The sequence below is a fragment of the Gasterosteus aculeatus genome, chromosome 11 (genome assembly GCF_964276395.1).
Source record: "Gasterosteus aculeatus chromosome 11, fGasAcu3.hap1.1, whole genome shotgun sequence".
Lineage (NCBI taxonomy): Eukaryota > Metazoa > Chordata > Actinopteri > Perciformes > Gasterosteidae > Gasterosteus > Gasterosteus aculeatus.
This window is the reverse complement of record NC_135699.1, coordinates 11,668,777-11,684,596: the sequence shown is the minus strand read 5'-3', so window position 1 is coordinate 11,684,596 and position 15,820 is coordinate 11,668,777. Positions and strand designations below refer to the sequence as shown.

Here is a 15,820-nt window from a genome sequence, read left to right as displayed (position 1 = left end):
AAGTGAATTGTGCCCCCACCTACTTTGTTCATCTATCATATATATATATATATATATATATATATATATATATATATATATATATATAAATTTATTTATCCTTTATTTATCCTTGAACTGACACACTACACCTCTCCATCCTCCCATCTTTCCTTTTGCACGTTCACGAAACGAAGCTGCTGATCGTTAGTCATCTTCCATGTGTGTTTGAATCTGCTCCCCGGCCCCCCCACCACGTAGCCCCCTGAGGGGGGGGAGGAGGGCTGACAGCAACGCTCCATCCACGGCGGCTCTCTCACCCACGACTCTTTCCGGTTCGATCGCGAGGAGACAAACCCCCGTCCGGACCGGATCGGATCGGATCGAGGATGCTGCAGCTCGGGGACGAGGCGGTGTATTTCTCGGCGGTGTTCGTGCTGGTGGCGTCGGGGACGCGCAGCCCCACCGGAGCCTCTCTGCTCACCGCGTTCCTCTACGTCTTCATGCTGATGTTCCGCTTCCCTCCGGTGCCCGCGGACCAGGCCGGTCGCGTCCTGCGGCCCGGTGGTTGGGGGGCGGCGGCGGCTGGGTCGGGCGGCGTCCCGGCGGTGGCGCTCGGCGGAGGCGGCCGCGACGCTCCGGAGAACACGCTGGCGGCGATCCGAGAGGTGACGCGCGGCCACCGCTCGAGCTGTGACCGTGTGGTCCACTGTGCGGATCAAATGCAGCCCAATAGGATTCACTTTCTCTCTTTAGTTTCATAACTGCGTTATTACGCGTGATTTTGTGCAATGATCAGTGTATTGCTGACTTGAGCTGTTTTGGGGTTTTGCTTGTCGTGACTTTCCATCCTGCAGTGTAAACTGAGCCAAGGACACGAGAGCTGCTGGCGGGTTTTTTCCCAGCTGTCCTTGTGGTGTAACTGTCCCTCGTAGCATCCTACTTCATCTCTTCTAATAGCCTCGAGGTTCCTCACCTCCGCATGAGATTCTTTTCACACATTTTGATCCACGGGTCTATTCAACCTTCCCTATTGGGATTGAAGGATGAGATGAAATAATGAAGTGTGCTCTGAATATTGCACAGTACTGAACCAGCTGTTTCAGATAGTATCTGGTTTGCTGCTTTTGATCCTTTGGTATTCCTGTATGGACCAAAGATCTCGGTCATTCTAATAGCACGTATGTGCATCATGTCGAGTACGCAGGAGGTCTGTTCTTGAGGTTATTCGTTACTTGTATTGACTTTAAATTTAGACCGCATGATTTGGATGAGTTGATCACATTTTAAATGAAAGAACTCACTCAGTCTTTGTCTAATCTAATAAACCATCATTCACACACTTTGTTTAGAGGATTTGGGAATATACATTGATCCGTGTTTCATCTGATCTAAGCTGGCATCTTCCAATAATGCAAAAGAAAGAATGCGCTGGCGAGTTCAGTGTTTAGTCTACGAGACTCAAATCAAAAGGCCACCGTTTAAATGTGTTCTAGAGACAAACTGAGATCAACATGCGCCGTTTGAATGCGTTTTACCTTCTTGACACTCTTCATCTTTCATGTTCCAAATGGCATTCGGTTGATCTTCTGCAGAGAACATGCAAACTGCCTACAGACATAAAAGATTAACTTTACTAACTGCACTGAATGGGATCTATATCATCTGATCCCCCTTGGGACGTCCCGTTTTAGGCGAGTAGAAACGGCGCAACCGGCGTGGAGCTGGACCTGAGTCTGACGGCGGACGGAGTGGCCGTGCTGATGCACGATGAGACTGTGGACCGCACCACCAACGGCTCTGGACCCGTCAGCGGTCTGCGGCTGGTCCAAGTTAAGAAGCTCGATGCTGCCGCTCGTCACAGGTTGAAGTAAGATGCTTATCAAACACTCATTTCTACTTGTGTTTAGATGAGGAAACGACAAAACAAAAGAACAGTGGTTCAACAACATGTAGTTTGGACATATATTCATATCAGATATCTTGGTCTTGCCCTTCACAGATACAGTTGTGGTCAAAAGTTTACATACACTTGTAAAGAACATAATGTCATGGCTCTCTTGAGTTTCCCGTTATTTCTAAGTCTGATTTTTCAGAGAAAAAGTGATCAAATCTGCTGGGTCAAAAGTATACAGTACATACATCAGTGCTAATATTTGGTTACATGTCATTTTCCCTTCGATTAGGCGCTTTTGGTAGCATCCACAAGCTCCTGGCAAGCTCCTCGTTGAATCTTTGACCACTCCTCTGGACAGAATTGGTGCGGTTCAGTTAAATTTGATGGCTTTCTGACATGGACTTGTTTCTTCAGCATTGTCCACATGTTCTCAATGGGACTAAAGTGCTAAAGACCTGGGAGTCAGGACATTAGCACTGCTGTTATGTATATTTTTGACTCTGCAGATTTTGATCACTTTTTCTGTTGATCCATAATAAAGTCATAAAAGATACAAACTTCATGAATGTTTTTTGTGACAAAGAAGTATCTGTTCCAATCACTCTCAGAGAAGAATCTGATTTGTAGAAATACCTGGAAACTCAAGAGAGCCATGACATTATGTTTCTTTAAGTGTATGTAAACTTTTGACCACAACTGTATGTCACCATTTAACGTGTGACCTCTCAGTTCCTTTGTCACAACAAGAGAAGCGTACAACATTAAAGTGTGATCCAGCAGGAACTTTGCTTGAAGAACGTGCTTTGACCTCCAGGGACAAGTTCAGCGGAGAGAAGGTCCCGACTCTGCAGGAGGCGGTGGAGGAATGCCTCAGACACCAGCTGACCATCTTCTTTGATGTGAAAAGTCAACCTGATAAGGTTCTACAAGCATATACACGGATTCTAGCATGTGTGGAACGGTGATGTCAGCTGACTTGGGCCTCCAGGCATCATGTAGATAAGTTATGTCAAGAGGCTCACTAAGATTGCCTTCTGTTTTTACTTCCATTTCAACCCTTCTGAGACATTAATTCCGTTGATCTCTAAGCGTTTTATGATCGGACATTCTTCTCAAATGTTCTGTTGGCCGTCTCCTGTTTTCATGGACTGTCAACAACGCGTCCTCTTTTCTAGGCTGCGGCCGCGCTCCACCAGATGTACAAGAAGTATCCTGCCCTTTACAACTCCAGCATCGTTTGCTCCTTTGAACCCAAAGTCATCTACAAGGTAATAGAAAATATAACTGATCAACACAAATAAAGGTCGTGGCTTTAGGAAACGTCAATGTTTTTTTTGTTGCTAATCCCTGAAATGAGACGGATCTCTGGTTTGTTTAACTTGAACCGTCACACATGTTGTCATACAAGTAAACTAGTTCTGACCGTATTCTGTTGACATCTTGCACAGATGCGTCAGACGGACTCCAACGTGGTCACGGCTCTCATCCACCGGCCCTGGAGGCTGAGCCGCTTTGACGACGGCACCTCTCGGTCCCTGTCGACGTCGGGCCGGCTGTGGTTGGGGATTCTGGACGTGTTGTTGGACTGGGCCCACCACCACATACTGTGGAAGCTCTGCGGCGTCTCTGCCATCCTCGTGCACAAGGACTTCATCTCGGTGTAGGTCTTTTTTTTTTACGCCGCATTGATGCAAAATGACAATAACTGTGAATAAAACGTGAGCTATAAATGTGTCTACTTCCTCCTCCATACTTTGTCCATACAGGGACTACGTTCAGTACTGGGCGGAGCGAGGTGTGGAGGTGGTGGGCTGGACTGTTACTACTGCCGTGGAGAAGGACTACTACCAAAAGATGCTGAAGATCGGCTACATGACGGACAGTCTGCTGGAGGACAGTGACGCGCGTTACTGAAGGGTCACACGCCTCAAACATCAAGTGTTTTCAACTCGAACAACGTTACGTTTTACAGCTTCTAAATGAACAAAATTGGTCAAAGCCTCCTTAGTTTGAGAGAGAGAGAGAGAGACCACGTAATTACTGTAATAAAGACGTTTCCCAGTTCATTGTCCTTTCAAAGAAGGTAAAATACTGACACATATGAACAAAAGTAAGATGTTAATAATAAAGTGGGGCGGAATGCTAGATATCTGCTTTCTAATACAAATGATTCACAGGGTTAGAAAAATTCATACTGCAGCAGGCATACTAGTATTTTACCTTAAATCTGCAGATATGGAACCAGGAAGGCCCGACTGCATACATCCATGTCTTTATTCTACTAACCGCACCTGCTAGGATTGTGTTACTTTAAGGTATTTTCTACCTACTGTGCCAATCTTTGAGAGGCTTTAAATAAATATCAGTGTAAATAGTGGTTTTGTTAGACATTTTTGTAACATGTCTATGCCTTCTATTTATTATGAGACGTAGTAACTACTCGACTGGAGCAAATCTCTTGTTAATATTCCGTTGTGATATTTATTAATTGTTCAGTGTCCTGCTTTCTATCATTGCTCTTTAAGTGCCAGAACTGCACAAACACACAGCTATTTTAATTTAAATAATATCTTTGTTGTTATGTGTTTATTTATCATGAATGTGTTTTTATGCTCCAAAGGAGGGAAAGTAGATGCACCGTTGATTACTAACACACGCGTGAGTGTTTGTCTCAAGAGTCCACATAAAGTAAACGAAAATCAAATAGAAATGTATGTAGACGTCCGTGCACATAAGACAATGTTGATACCATTACGCCTGTCGTTGTTCCGTCCAACTTTAGTCTAACGCTGCATTATAATAACACTACTATTTTAATCTAACTTAATAGTTTAGCCTGATGTAAGATATTGATGATTTGTTCCTCAGATAAATATACACGTTTATTTCTCTTTCCTCAAAGGGTTGAGATCCATCTTCTCCCACATCCCCAGTGTGTTATCAGCGAACGGTTTGCGTTGTATACGTCGTGTGTGCTGTGCTCCTCGTGCCCGCGCACCTGATCTGCGTGTACAGTAAACACGGAGCCGCGGGGCACACGCGGGACACGTGGACGAGCACACGCGCGCACACCAAAGGATCCACAGCGAATAAAGTCTCATTCTGCGAGTTTAACTTCTCTGACTGTTTGATTTTATTTACGTAACATCCGGCAATATGTGGCCGCGAGGGAGGTCACAATGACCTTTGACCTCGGTGTGAAACCGTCGGTCCACAGCTGGGGGTGGAGAGACACTGTCCCTTTAAAGCGCGCAGGGAGGCGTGGATCTACGTCGCCGAGTGCTGCAGCGCGACGGTGCGCGTCCACTTATGAACCACGCACGCAGTTTCAGGTTATGTGACATTGTGCAGGACGCTCGTGCACCAACGTGAGTTACGTTAAAGGTCTCGACTGGCGGAGGTCAGGGGGCGTCGGGGGGGGTTGTGAGAAGGGAAGAGGGTCGCTGCAGGAAACGCGCCCCGGCCGCTGGTTTTTACGCGGTTACCAAATGGCTTTTTTCACTCTTCTGTCTTCGAACTTCTGTCCCTGTGACTGAAAGTCCGTCCGGTCAGCCGAGGACAGGACCGACGCCGCGCGCACCGACGATCACGGTTGTTTGTTTGTTTGTTTGTTTGAAATTCACCCACGGATCCCGGAGGAGGAACGCGTTCTCGTGCCCGTGATTGGATTCCGCGTGCTTCCACCTGCGTCCGCGTCGCCTGGACTTAATTAACCCCAAAAGGCGCCGAGCTGACGGTTCACAGGTGACTGTCCCCACGCGCCATGTACACGATCACAAGAGGTCCCAGCAAACTGGCCACCCAGCGCCGGACAGGTGAGACACACACACACACACACACACACACACACACACACAGCTGATCGTCCCATGGTGGCTGCTTTGTTTTTAAAAGTAAAAACGTGAACTTTGTTGTTATGTTTAGGGCCTACTCAGCAACTCGACAACAAAATAAACGACTTCAAGCACAAACAATCGTCCTGGAGTTTACCTGAGTGAGTACTGAACACACACACCCGTCGCTGAAGGCTGTGTGTGATGCTTTGTTCATGTGTGTGTCCAGATGACATTGCGTTGGACAGTGTTTATTCATTAGCCTGAATGATAAACAGCCTCACGAAGACTCAAGGTCTGTGTGTGTGTGTGTGTGTGTGTGTGTGTGTGACCTTGTAGAAAGTCAAGGCGGCACATGGTCCTTCAACTCCCACGCCGCCGACATGCTTGAATTCCGGCCCAAATGCGAAATACTTTGAGGAAATGTCTGATAAATAATTAGACTTTTCAGAAACCAGATTCATTTGTAATGTTGTTGTTGTTTTTTCTGCTTCTCCACATCAGCCTCCCGGCACCCAAGATAGTTTTCAGCCGGCCGAATGGTAAGAAGTACCATCACCCTGCTCCGGCGCTCGCTGCAGGCGAGCAGCAGCAGGAGAGCTTCACACCCGTGCACGAGGAAAACGTCAGATTCGTGTACGACGGTAAGAGAACAAATGCACCGTCGGACTGGAAATACGAGAAGGAGACAAAGGAGAAACCTGTCTGTCCCTCGTTGGCGGTTTTCTGAATGACGTTGGATTACTATCAAGGGTTTAAAACGAAGAACTAACCTCCCCCGCCCAGGCGACACACACACACACACACACACACACACACACACACACAGCTGCTCTGACACTGATATCCACGATGGGCACAAAGGAGAAACATGTCTACACACCCACGTGTCACACTTCTCATGACCCCCGCTGGCACATGTGCTGAAGTATTTTGCATTGTTGGCTTAAACTAGCAACGACCAGGCACTGTGATTGGGGGACAACAACAAAGACTTGTGACTGTGTGGAGTGTTTTATTGGGTCTGGCTGAAACTCTACACAGTGACCCAGTTTTAGGAGCGAGCTCCTTCAGTCTGCGGGAGACTTGGGCTGCTTTCGCTTTTCTCTTTCTGTGTCCTGTTGAGTTTCTGGTGTTGAAGCTCAGCCGCAGCAAGTCATAAACGACTGCAATGACCTTGTTGTTTGGTGGACAAGGACACCAAGATGGCACCCCCAGTCCCCCCACACTTCCCATCCCCGGATAGAAGGAGAGCTGTCCGGGGCTGATTCATTCTCTTTCACTAAAAAATAAATAAATAAATAAAGCCTCAATACTCTGCAAACAAGCATAACGTACGTGTTCTGAAAGTCGTGATCTGAAAATCAGACACACACACACGCTACACACACTACACAAGACCAGTCCAAAAAAAAAACTTTACGAATTTACATTACAAACTTTACTCTGAGGTCCAGATTATCATGATCTATTAAATTGTTTTAATTGTGTAGACTTTGATGATAAACCCTCCCTGACTGTTGTTTTTATCTTTTTTTTTTTTTTTTTTTAAGTAAGTTAGACTTAATGCTTATTTTAGCTCATCATCTTGAATAATTAATTTAATCTGCTTATTTATGATCAATTTCTTAACCAAAGAAGATTATATACATTTCTGAGCGCCAAAGAGGAAAGTCTCCAAATGCTTAATGTATGTTACCTCGAAAAATCCTGTAACGACTGGTGGGAGTAGACGTACTGAACGAGTCCTCGTGTTTCCAGCTTGGCAGGAGGTGGTGCAGCAGGAGCAGGGGCCCGAGGAGGCCCCGGGAGCAGAGGAGACCCCGGGAGCCGTCCACTACGAAGAATCCACTCCAAACCCGCACATGGACGGTGAGTACAGCTTCTCCTCCCGGAGGTTTCACCTGCAGATTTGGTAGTTACGGCTTAACCGAGCAACGTTTTCAAGAGCAAGTATGTTGATGTAAAGAATCTAAGTTTAATTAGAAGTTAATGTTGAATCCTTTTTTTTGTTTTTATTTCGTTTTATTAATTACAACCGGCTAAAGACCCATCGTTAGGTTGTTGGTTTATGACAAGCAGCCAAGGGAGGATCAGCAGATGTGCTTGTGATCCTTCCAGCAGGAAGGAGGCCAGCAGAGGTCACAGGCCTCGCTCCTCGCTAAATGAGTTTACGGAGTCTACTGTGACGACACACTATGTGGACTGTACTGGTCCGTTTTGTATTCTTAACAGACTACAATAATAATGCAAATGTTTGTTCCTATTACATTTTTTTTTTTCCTTCGTTTTACTACGTAACTCTCCTTCAAAATCCTCATACGGGTAATACAATCAAAACGAGTCACATAGCATGTAGAAAAGTCAGAATATAATCAATCAAAATCATTTATATTAAATCATTTCAAGGTAATGCGCCTGTCATAGTATATAGCAAGTCAAAAGCAGTGTAGTACATTTCATTAGGTCATATTTTTGTAGTCTTGGTGCAGAAATCAACAGTCTTATCGTAATAACGTGATTTAATGGAAGTAGAAATCAAAATCTGAGTGTCAAATGTCTTTTTCCTTGAGCCTCCACATCACTCTGTAACCGTGTGGTAAATATTTGACTTTCCAACCGTAGACAATATGTAAATAAAACAAAGTCCTGCTATAGTATGTCCATAAGACATTTAAAAAAAGCTATTGTATAAAATCTCATAGAATATGTTGAGCCGACCACAGAATGTAAAATATGGCATTTTGAAATGAATAGTGCTGTCGAAAAAATAGTATGTTCTAAAGTTGAAACATGTCAGTTATACGAAAAAATATCCCCTTATTTTGAAGCTACTTACCGGTATAATACTTTGGCTCGATATTCCAGTTCATCACTGTAACCACTAGAGGGCACCACGTGACTTGGGTCATTATTTAATGATTAAGTCAGTTCTAAATATAAATGTTAACACCAGGAAACGAGATGGATTTTCCTACATTAGGCAATATGGAAGTTGCTAACATTTAAGCCATATTAATTGATATTGTTTGAAGGCGGTCTCCCCAATCAATAAGAGCTGTTTATTGCCTGGACATGTTGCAGTTCCTCACTGACCACTAGAGGGCGACACACTCAATGTAAATACTGGATAATTCCATTTGCGTCAAAACGTTTAGGAACTTAAGACTTTAATTACAAAGTTGTTAAAACTAGTCACACATGTAGTGGCAATGACAATTTTTCAGTGTTTACAAAATCAATTGTGAACCTTTCTCTGCATATTTCTTGTTTTGGGCTGCAATAACCTTTTTTCTTTTTCCCCAGGCTTTGTTCCCATAGATCTGGATGAATGGTGGGCCAAACGTTTCCTAGCAAACATAGACAAGCTGTCCTGACACTCTTCTGGGAGTTGTGAATCTGGACAGACGGGACTGGGCAGGAGGCCGAGGCGGTTTAAAAAGGACGGACAGCGCTGGGACGCTCGCATAAAAAAAACTCGAACTTTTGTCTTTGAACTGCATCGCTATCAATGTTCTTCCTGCGTCAGAGTGCACACAACGAAATTTCTTCTATCTTTCCAACAAAGATGGTATGTTCCTTTTTTGAAATGCAGTAAAATTGTATTTTCAAGTTGTCAGTCTTGGTTTACTCTCCTTTTATTGATGACTCCATACACGGTATTTTAAACACAATTTATTTAAGACACCTCATGCCTTCAACAAATATATTATATTGGAGGGATTGGGAAAACCAGAAGAAATGTTTAACGTTATACTCAGCAGAGAGCGGCTTATTTCAAAGCTCCAATCCACACATCACAATAAAACCTACAGAGAACATATCAAGACATCCAATTTAATTCCACTATGGATTAGTGGGACCCCGATTCTCTCTCCCTTCATTGTTTCTGGTTTGCATCTGTTGACGAAATGGTGTTGAGCGTAAACACAGACGCTTCCAGCTGGTCTTTGTGCCTTTCCGTGCTCTCCATAATGAAGCGGTCCGCGGGGGCAGATGGTAATTTATGGCTGCAGTTGAACAAAAGCCAGCCGCTTTGTCCGACTGCAAATGCTTCTCAAGCCGCCGTCCTTTAACCCATTCAGGCTTTTTGAGCAGCGCTCAGTGCTTCTCCAGAGCTTTGGTCAGCAGGTCATTAAGGCGGGAAATCATCGGTCGGGGGTCGTCGTTCAGGCCTGCCGTGATCATGGCATTATCATATATCTGCCAAAGTACAGAAAGATACATCAACATGTAAAACTGCACTGATGGAAAGTATTATCAGCTGCTAGAACAGAGATGAGGAAATTAACATTTCATTGTGTTTTTTCTCAAAGTCACCATTGACAATAACTTTAGCACATTCCAAATATAAAGCTTTATGCAACGAGCAGCTGAAATACTGGATGTCCATAGTGTGAAATTATTGTACAGGTTCCTGAGCTTATTTTCCACATGGAGCCCCAATGAGCCACCGTACCTGTTCCAGTAACAGACCAGCCAGCTCAGAGTTTGTGTCCTTCAGTGCCTGCAGCTTCTTGATCAGATCATGTCTGTGAGAAACAAGGACAAGGAAGTGAGAGCTGCACACACACAAATGCACACTGCTTTTACTTTATTCAATCTTGTAAAGCTCACACCACACTCTCTCTCACCCTGCATTGATCTCCAGTGTGGGCTGCAGAATCTGAGCTCTCTCCTCGGGGGTGCGAGCCAGCTGCTGGGTGCGGAGGAAGTGGCGCGCAGCACCCATTTCCAACACTGTGATCATAGCCGGGTGGGTGTCCAGCCGAGGAGTCAACTACGGGTGCAAAGATGCATTTTTTAAGGCCACATAAGACAAAAACGCCACTCGAGGCTACGACAGGCACGTTGGTCTCATCGCCACCTTTATGTTAGTGACTCGGGGGCCCAAAGCGTTCTTCATCCAGGACAACAGGTCGTCGGCCTGATCCTGCGTCAGACGCTCGGAGGCTGCGGGGAAAGAGAAAAGGCGACAGTGAACACTGAGAGCCGCGACGACGGTCCTGCTGCGCCGGAGAGCCGAGAGCGGAGCGCACCGGGCTTGGTGTCTTCAAACTTCTCCTCTTTGTAGTGATCCACCACGATGTCCGTCTCCGCCGAGATCATCTTTTTGCCGTCAAACTCGCGGAGGTGGAGCAGGGTGAGCTCGTCGAACTGCTCGTAGCAGAAAAGCACCTGTACGGACACGAGAGCATCAGCTGCAGACCAATAACTATAAATAAATATCAAGCAAACTGACTCAGTACGTGAAAGTTCAGGTTTTAAAGTGACGGACGTGATTTTTCTTCCCCTTACCTCCATGTCCTTCTGTTTCATGGCCTCATAGTAGGGAGAGTGCTCTGCAAGATGGCGGTTGGGCGCACACAGGTAGTAGATGTTGCGCGTTCCCGCCTTCATACGGGACGAGTACTCCATGAGATTGGTGCGCTCACCCGCCGGCAGAGCTGAAGACTCAAACCTCAACAGCTTAGCAATATCCTCCTGTGCAGAGAGAGAGAGAGGGGTCCAACAGTAATGCAACTGTATCCCAGATAGCATATGGCATTTGTAATAAGTTCTCTGGAACTCTGGAAGTCACCTTGACGTCCTGCTCCTGGGTGGTGACGATGCCCTCCCTCATGAACAGACCGTAGTCCTCAAAGAAGGTGTTGTACTTCTCCGGCTCCTTCTTGCTTTGGTCCAGCAGGAAGCGGATCACCCTCTGCTGCAGAACGTCACGCAGCTTCCTGAAGACAGACGCAACGGTACACAAATGATATTGGAGTTCAGTTAGAGACCTGAGAAGTGCTCCTGGAGAAAAAGCTAAACAAAAAGGTCTGAAGAAGGGACGTGGTTAAACACAGACACGTGTTGTACCTGATGAGGGCGCTTTCCTGCAGCAGCTCTCTGCTCAGATTCAACGGGATGTCCTCGCTGTCCACCACACCTACACACACACACACACACACACACACACACACACACGTACAGTTAGCTGCTCAGCACTGAAACAGTAAAAGCACTTTTTAAAAATCATTCATTTCAAAACAGTAGAGCTAAAACAAGCAACTCCACCACCGGAGTGTGTGTGAGAGGTGGGGGGGGAGGTGGGGTGTCAGACCTCGGAGGAAGCGAAGCCACTTGGGTAAGATGTCAGTGGCTTTGGTCTGGATCAGAACCTTCCTGCTGAACAGAGACACACTGGAGCCCATCTCCCTGCTCACGTCAAACATGCTCGGCTTCTGTTGACGGATAATTCATTCGCAGTGAGGAGAAGAACCAGATTAGCCGAGCGGGGAAACGTAGCGTTTGCCGCCGCGCTGGGCCGCTCACCGAGTCGGGGACGTAGAAGATGCTGCGGATGTTGAGCGGGGCGTCGGCGCGGTAGTGCAGCGTGTAGCGCGGCTTGTCGTAGGCCTGAGCGACGTAGCGGTAGAACTCCTCGTGCTGCCAGTCACTGATCTCCTTGGGCTCCATCATCCACAAGGCCTGACGGAAAAAAAAGAGACCACCCGACGATTCGTGCGTTAACAAATGATGACACTTTCCAGATTACGTTTTTATGTAGAACTTCCCCCACTGTCCGATTCACACCGGCCACTTTGCACTTATCCTACGAGTCGCTGGATGAAGAACCACTGAGCGGCTCACCTGCAGAGTGTTGAGCCTCCGTCCGTTCAGGAAGATGGCGAAGCTGACAAAGTTGCTGTACTTCGTCACGACCTCTGAAAGACACACAGATGACGTGTTTGTAAGCGCACGCAGGGGGGGGGGGGGATGCGGATGTACCGCGTTTTAAATTGCTGCAGCAGTTGTACCTTTAACTCTGTCCTCAAGGGAAAACTCCTTGCAATCGTCTTTGAGGTGAAGCACGATCTTTGTTCCCTGCTGAACGCCGCTGGCTTCAGCGATCTCAAAAACTCCAGAGCTGAAGAAGAACAGGAATGTGTGACGGTCATGGTTACAGCCATGACACAGATGTTTATGTACACATTTTGTTCTGCTGCACATTGAGGAAACGTTACTCTTGGCGTTGGGCTGCAACAACGAATCGATGAAATCGCCAAAAAAAACAATTATTAAAAGTGTTTTCATTATCATTATCGATTTGCGATTATTGCGTCACACTCGACTGGCGGAGATGCGCGCGGAGCACAAAAGAAAGAGCCGAGCTGACGTAGAGGAAAGAGCAGCCAGCAGCTGACTGAAGACCTGTTTTTAATTTTCTTTGGACCATTCATTTTTCAATCTGTTGTTACGTATATATTTTGTGCTTCGTCCCATATCGGTTAATGTTGACAAGCATTTGTGTGTGTTGTACTTTTTAATGCCATTTTAAACTCATCTCATAGCACTAGCAGCTATTTTTTAGCTGTATTTAGATTTACTTAACTTGGTAATAATTAAATGAATATGCTTCAAGTGAACATGAGTGTGCGCGCTAAAACAAATCCTGTTAAGTTTTCTGATTTGCATTTTTTACTTTTTATAAATTATTATTATGTTCAAGGAGAAACCATTTTGTGGACTTTCTGAAGTATTTGTGTGTGTGTTTTTTTTATAAGATTCATCGAAAAAATAATCGACCGGTTCATCGATTATCAAAATAATGGTTAGCTGCAGTTCCCTACTCTTGCCGTTGACCACCATCCCTTCCCCCTCTCTCACCCGTCTGAGGACCACTTGTATCCAGGCGCGTCAGGCTCAGCGGACCGAGAGTAGACGTCCACGCGGTCGGCCACCATGAAGGCCGAATAGAATCCCACCCCGAACTGACCGATGATGCTGCCGCTGGCCTCCGCCTGGTTCTGCAGGGCATCCAGAAAGTCCTGCAGTGCGGCAAAGAGAGGATGCGTTATAGATACAGAGTCGTGTGTGACATTCATAGGAATAAAATCACGATGGCCACACAAGCCGGTGAGAGAGCATCACCTTGGATCCGGAGCGGGCGATGGTCCCCAGGTTGGCTACCAGCTCCTCTTTGTTCATTCCCACTCCCGTGTCCTGTTAGAAGTGCACAGAATTTATTCATTCAAGTCACCACAGCTTGTTGTACAATATTCATCCACCAGGTGGCATCTATCTCAAAGTCAGACCTGAGTTCACCAGAAGCACATTTTCAATGAAGTAACCTGGAGCCCAGTATTAAAGTTGCATTTACACCAAAGCGGGCGTGAAAGAGGCGCAGGCCACTTCACATTATTGCCCTTCATTGACTCACAGCTCAGCACACTGAGGACAAACTACCATAACTATGACCTTTAAATTACATTAACAATCAACCTCGTTTTCAGGATTCAACTTAAAGAACCACCGATCAGCCGGCTCATTTTTACGGATAAAACTTTCATGGGGTGCTTTGCATTGATCGCTTATGGTGAAATGAGAGTGAAAAGGCGGGTTTATTCACTTATGAATATATAATATGATATATTTATCCACCGGATTTGGGTTTTATAAGACCGTGTCTCTCCAAAGGTTTAAGAGTAACAATGAGGAAACTGCGTTGTGTCCCAATTTCTCTTACTCCTACCAATTTATGCTGTGGCCACATTTTCCTTTTAAACTTATGAAAATATTGGTGGACATATTTCTCAGCCTACATTCTTTCTTTTTTAAAATGAGGGGGAGTTTGTCAGTAGGAAAAAGTGAAATCATAATTTTGGTGCCAGCTCTAAGATCTCATCCCACAAGCCGGCAGAGAACAAGACAGCAGAATCCGTTTAAACATCTGTCGGTGTTGCGGTTTGTAAATGTTAAGAAAATTATTAATGACCATGACCATATTGTATGTGGACTTTTACACAGTCATGGGTGTACCTGAATTGTGAATGTGCCCTTGGCACCATCAGTCTGCAGGTGGATCTCCATCTGAGCAGTTTCTCCACCTGCGGTCATCAGTTTGTGGCGCAGTTTTTCCAGAGCGTCGCTGCCGTTGGAGATCAACTCCCTGATGAACACCTGGCGGGACGAAGAGAGGTGGTAGTTCATTAAAAAAGTCAGTGTGCCAAGTAATAAATAAACAATCTGTGACTCACACTCACATACGAACCTCTTTCTCCGAGTACAAGGACCTGGCGACAATGTCCAAAAGTTTTTTGGTCTCAGCCTGAAATTCATGTTTGGACAAGCTCCCTGCAGGGAAAGAGTAAGATGCAGTCATCATTTAAATCAGAAAGCGCGAAAAGAAAGCAGAAGTGCGTCTGCAGTCGCTGCAGCACCTTGAACAGACTCCGTGTCACTGATGATGGTGTGCAGAGGCTCCTCTTCGGGCTCCTTCTCAGCCTCCTGGGTGCTGTAGGAGGACTGCTGGCTGAAGCCAGGGACCGAGGACTGCTGGCAGCTCCACGCTGCGGGCCGACTGCTGCTCCACCACCGCCGCTGCTGCCCGACCTGCAGGTCTGATGACAAGAGTCAGCTGCTTGGGCTGCAGTGCGCATGTCAGCAACGCATCTCTTCGCTGAAAGCAGGTGTGTGATCACAGCATCCACCTCAGCAGACATAACTATATGGTCATGACACATTTTAATCAAATTAACTCAAAACATTCATCTTAGTATCATTTAATGAGGCAATAGTTGAGCAAACCCTTGATTTAAATTAACGTGGGAAATTCCAAATGGGCTACCATTTTATTAGACAGCAGGCTGGTAAACAAAGCGTTGAGCAACCGTTCAGGTAACATTGGCTATGCTCTTAAAGTCAGCTAGCCGCTTTAGCTTAGCTCAGAAACGCAGCTTACCTCCCGTTAAGGAGCGCGAGGTAACTCGGCTACTCAGCCCTCGCGCACACAACTTTATTGGGGAATCGACCCTGTGAGAGGAACCCAAGGCGAACCGAGCCAGCGCGAGGCAGCGGGACATGATGACAGGCGAGCAGGGGATAGGAGACAGCTCGATTGACCGTGGGACACACGCCGGACGAGCACCGCACAGTCAAGACCCGCGACCGCGCTTTGAAATGACGTCACCGGGGCGTCCATCACACTGCCCGATCAAAAGCAAATGATCTAATGCAGTGGTCCCCAACCACTGAAAAATGTTTTATTTTGAAAATTGACCGGAATTTCTCCTAATTATGTGCGCTCGTCCCTCTGACATATTCCCCACGCTTCACCAGGCGTTTTTCT

The 15,820-nt window shown here is 46.1% G+C and overlaps 3 protein-coding genes across 3 annotated transcripts; 2 read left to right on the top strand and 1 right to left on the bottom strand.

The window, feature by feature from the left end:
• Window positions 1–103: 103 nt before the first annotated feature.
• Window positions 104–4,990, top strand: LOC120827744 (glycerophosphodiester phosphodiesterase 1). The gene is made up of 6 exons (XM_040190848.2): window positions 104–647; window positions 1,674–1,849; window positions 2,691–2,796; window positions 3,052–3,144; window positions 3,325–3,536; window positions 3,643–4,990. Exons 1-6 carry the CDS (start codon window positions 369–371, stop codon window positions 3,788–3,790), a joined length of 1,014 nt encoding a protein of 337 aa, XP_040046782.2. The 5' UTR covers window positions 104–368; the 3' UTR covers window positions 3,791–4,990.
• A 94-nt stretch (window positions 4,991–5,084) lies between these two features.
• LOC120827745 (MAPK regulated corepressor interacting protein 2) lies at window positions 5,085–9,328 on the top strand. The gene is made up of 5 exons (XM_040190849.2): window positions 5,085–5,691; window positions 5,801–5,870; window positions 6,214–6,353; window positions 7,471–7,581; window positions 9,016–9,328. The coding sequence occupies exons 1-5, from the start codon at window positions 5,640–5,642 to the stop codon at window positions 9,084–9,086; spliced, it is 444 nt and encodes a 147-aa protein (XP_040046783.2). The 5' UTR covers window positions 5,085–5,639; the 3' UTR covers window positions 9,087–9,328.
• A 43-nt stretch (window positions 9,329–9,371) lies between these two features.
• trap1 (TNF receptor-associated protein 1) lies at window positions 9,372–15,656 on the bottom strand. The gene is made up of 18 exons (XM_040190847.2): window positions 15,434–15,656; window positions 14,913–15,092; window positions 14,744–14,826; window positions 14,512–14,652; window positions 13,624–13,695; window positions 13,360–13,520; window positions 12,510–12,619; window positions 12,343–12,416; window positions 12,025–12,180; window positions 11,813–11,933; window positions 11,569–11,638; window positions 11,291–11,438; window positions 11,008–11,193; window positions 10,749–10,887; window positions 10,577–10,662; window positions 10,344–10,489; window positions 10,169–10,241; window positions 9,372–9,912 (listed from the first exon to the last, which is right to left on the bottom strand). The coding sequence occupies exons 1-18, from the start codon at window positions 15,552–15,554 to the stop codon at window positions 9,811–9,813; spliced, it is 2,169 nt and encodes a 722-aa protein (XP_040046781.2). The 5' UTR covers window positions 15,555–15,656; the 3' UTR covers window positions 9,372–9,810.
• Between the last annotated feature and the right edge of the window lie 164 nt (window positions 15,657–15,820).

Bases quoted from the DNA above. Each gene is read 5' to 3' on its own strand.
- LOC120827744 (XM_040190848.2), top strand. From the start codon at position 369: ATGCTGCAGCTCGGGGACGAGGCGGTGTATTTCTCGGCGGTGTTCGTG. The intron at 3,145-3,324 runs GTAATAGAAAAT...CATCTTGCACAG, and splicing joins AACCCAAAGTCATCTACAAG to ATGCGTCAGACGGACTCCAA. The intron at 3,537-3,642 runs GTAGGTCTTTTT...TTGTCCATACAG, and splicing joins CACAAGGACTTCATCTCGGT to GGACTACGTTCAGTACTGGG.
- trap1 (XM_040190847.2), bottom strand. From the start codon at position 15,554: ATGTCCCGCTGCCTCGCGCTGGCTCGGTTCGCCTTGGGTTCCTCTCAC. The intron at 13,696-14,511 runs GTACACCCATGA...CACTTCTAACAG, and splicing joins AGGGCACATTCACAATTCAG to GACACGGGAGTGGGAATGAA. The intron at 13,521-13,623 runs GTGATGCTCTCT...GCCGCACTGCAG, and splicing joins TCGCCCGCTCCGGATCCAAG to GACTTTCTGGATGCCCTGCA.
- LOC120827745 (XM_040190849.2), top strand. From the start codon at position 5,640: ATGTACACGATCACAAGAGGTCCCAGCAAACTGGCCACCCAGCGCCGG. The intron at 5,871-6,213 runs GTGAGTACTGAA...TCTCCACATCAG, and splicing joins TCGTCCTGGAGTTTACCTGA to CCTCCCGGCACCCAAGATAG. The intron at 7,582-9,015 runs GTGAGTACAGCT...CTTTTTCCCCAG, and splicing joins TCCAAACCCGCACATGGACG to GCTTTGTTCCCATAGATCTG.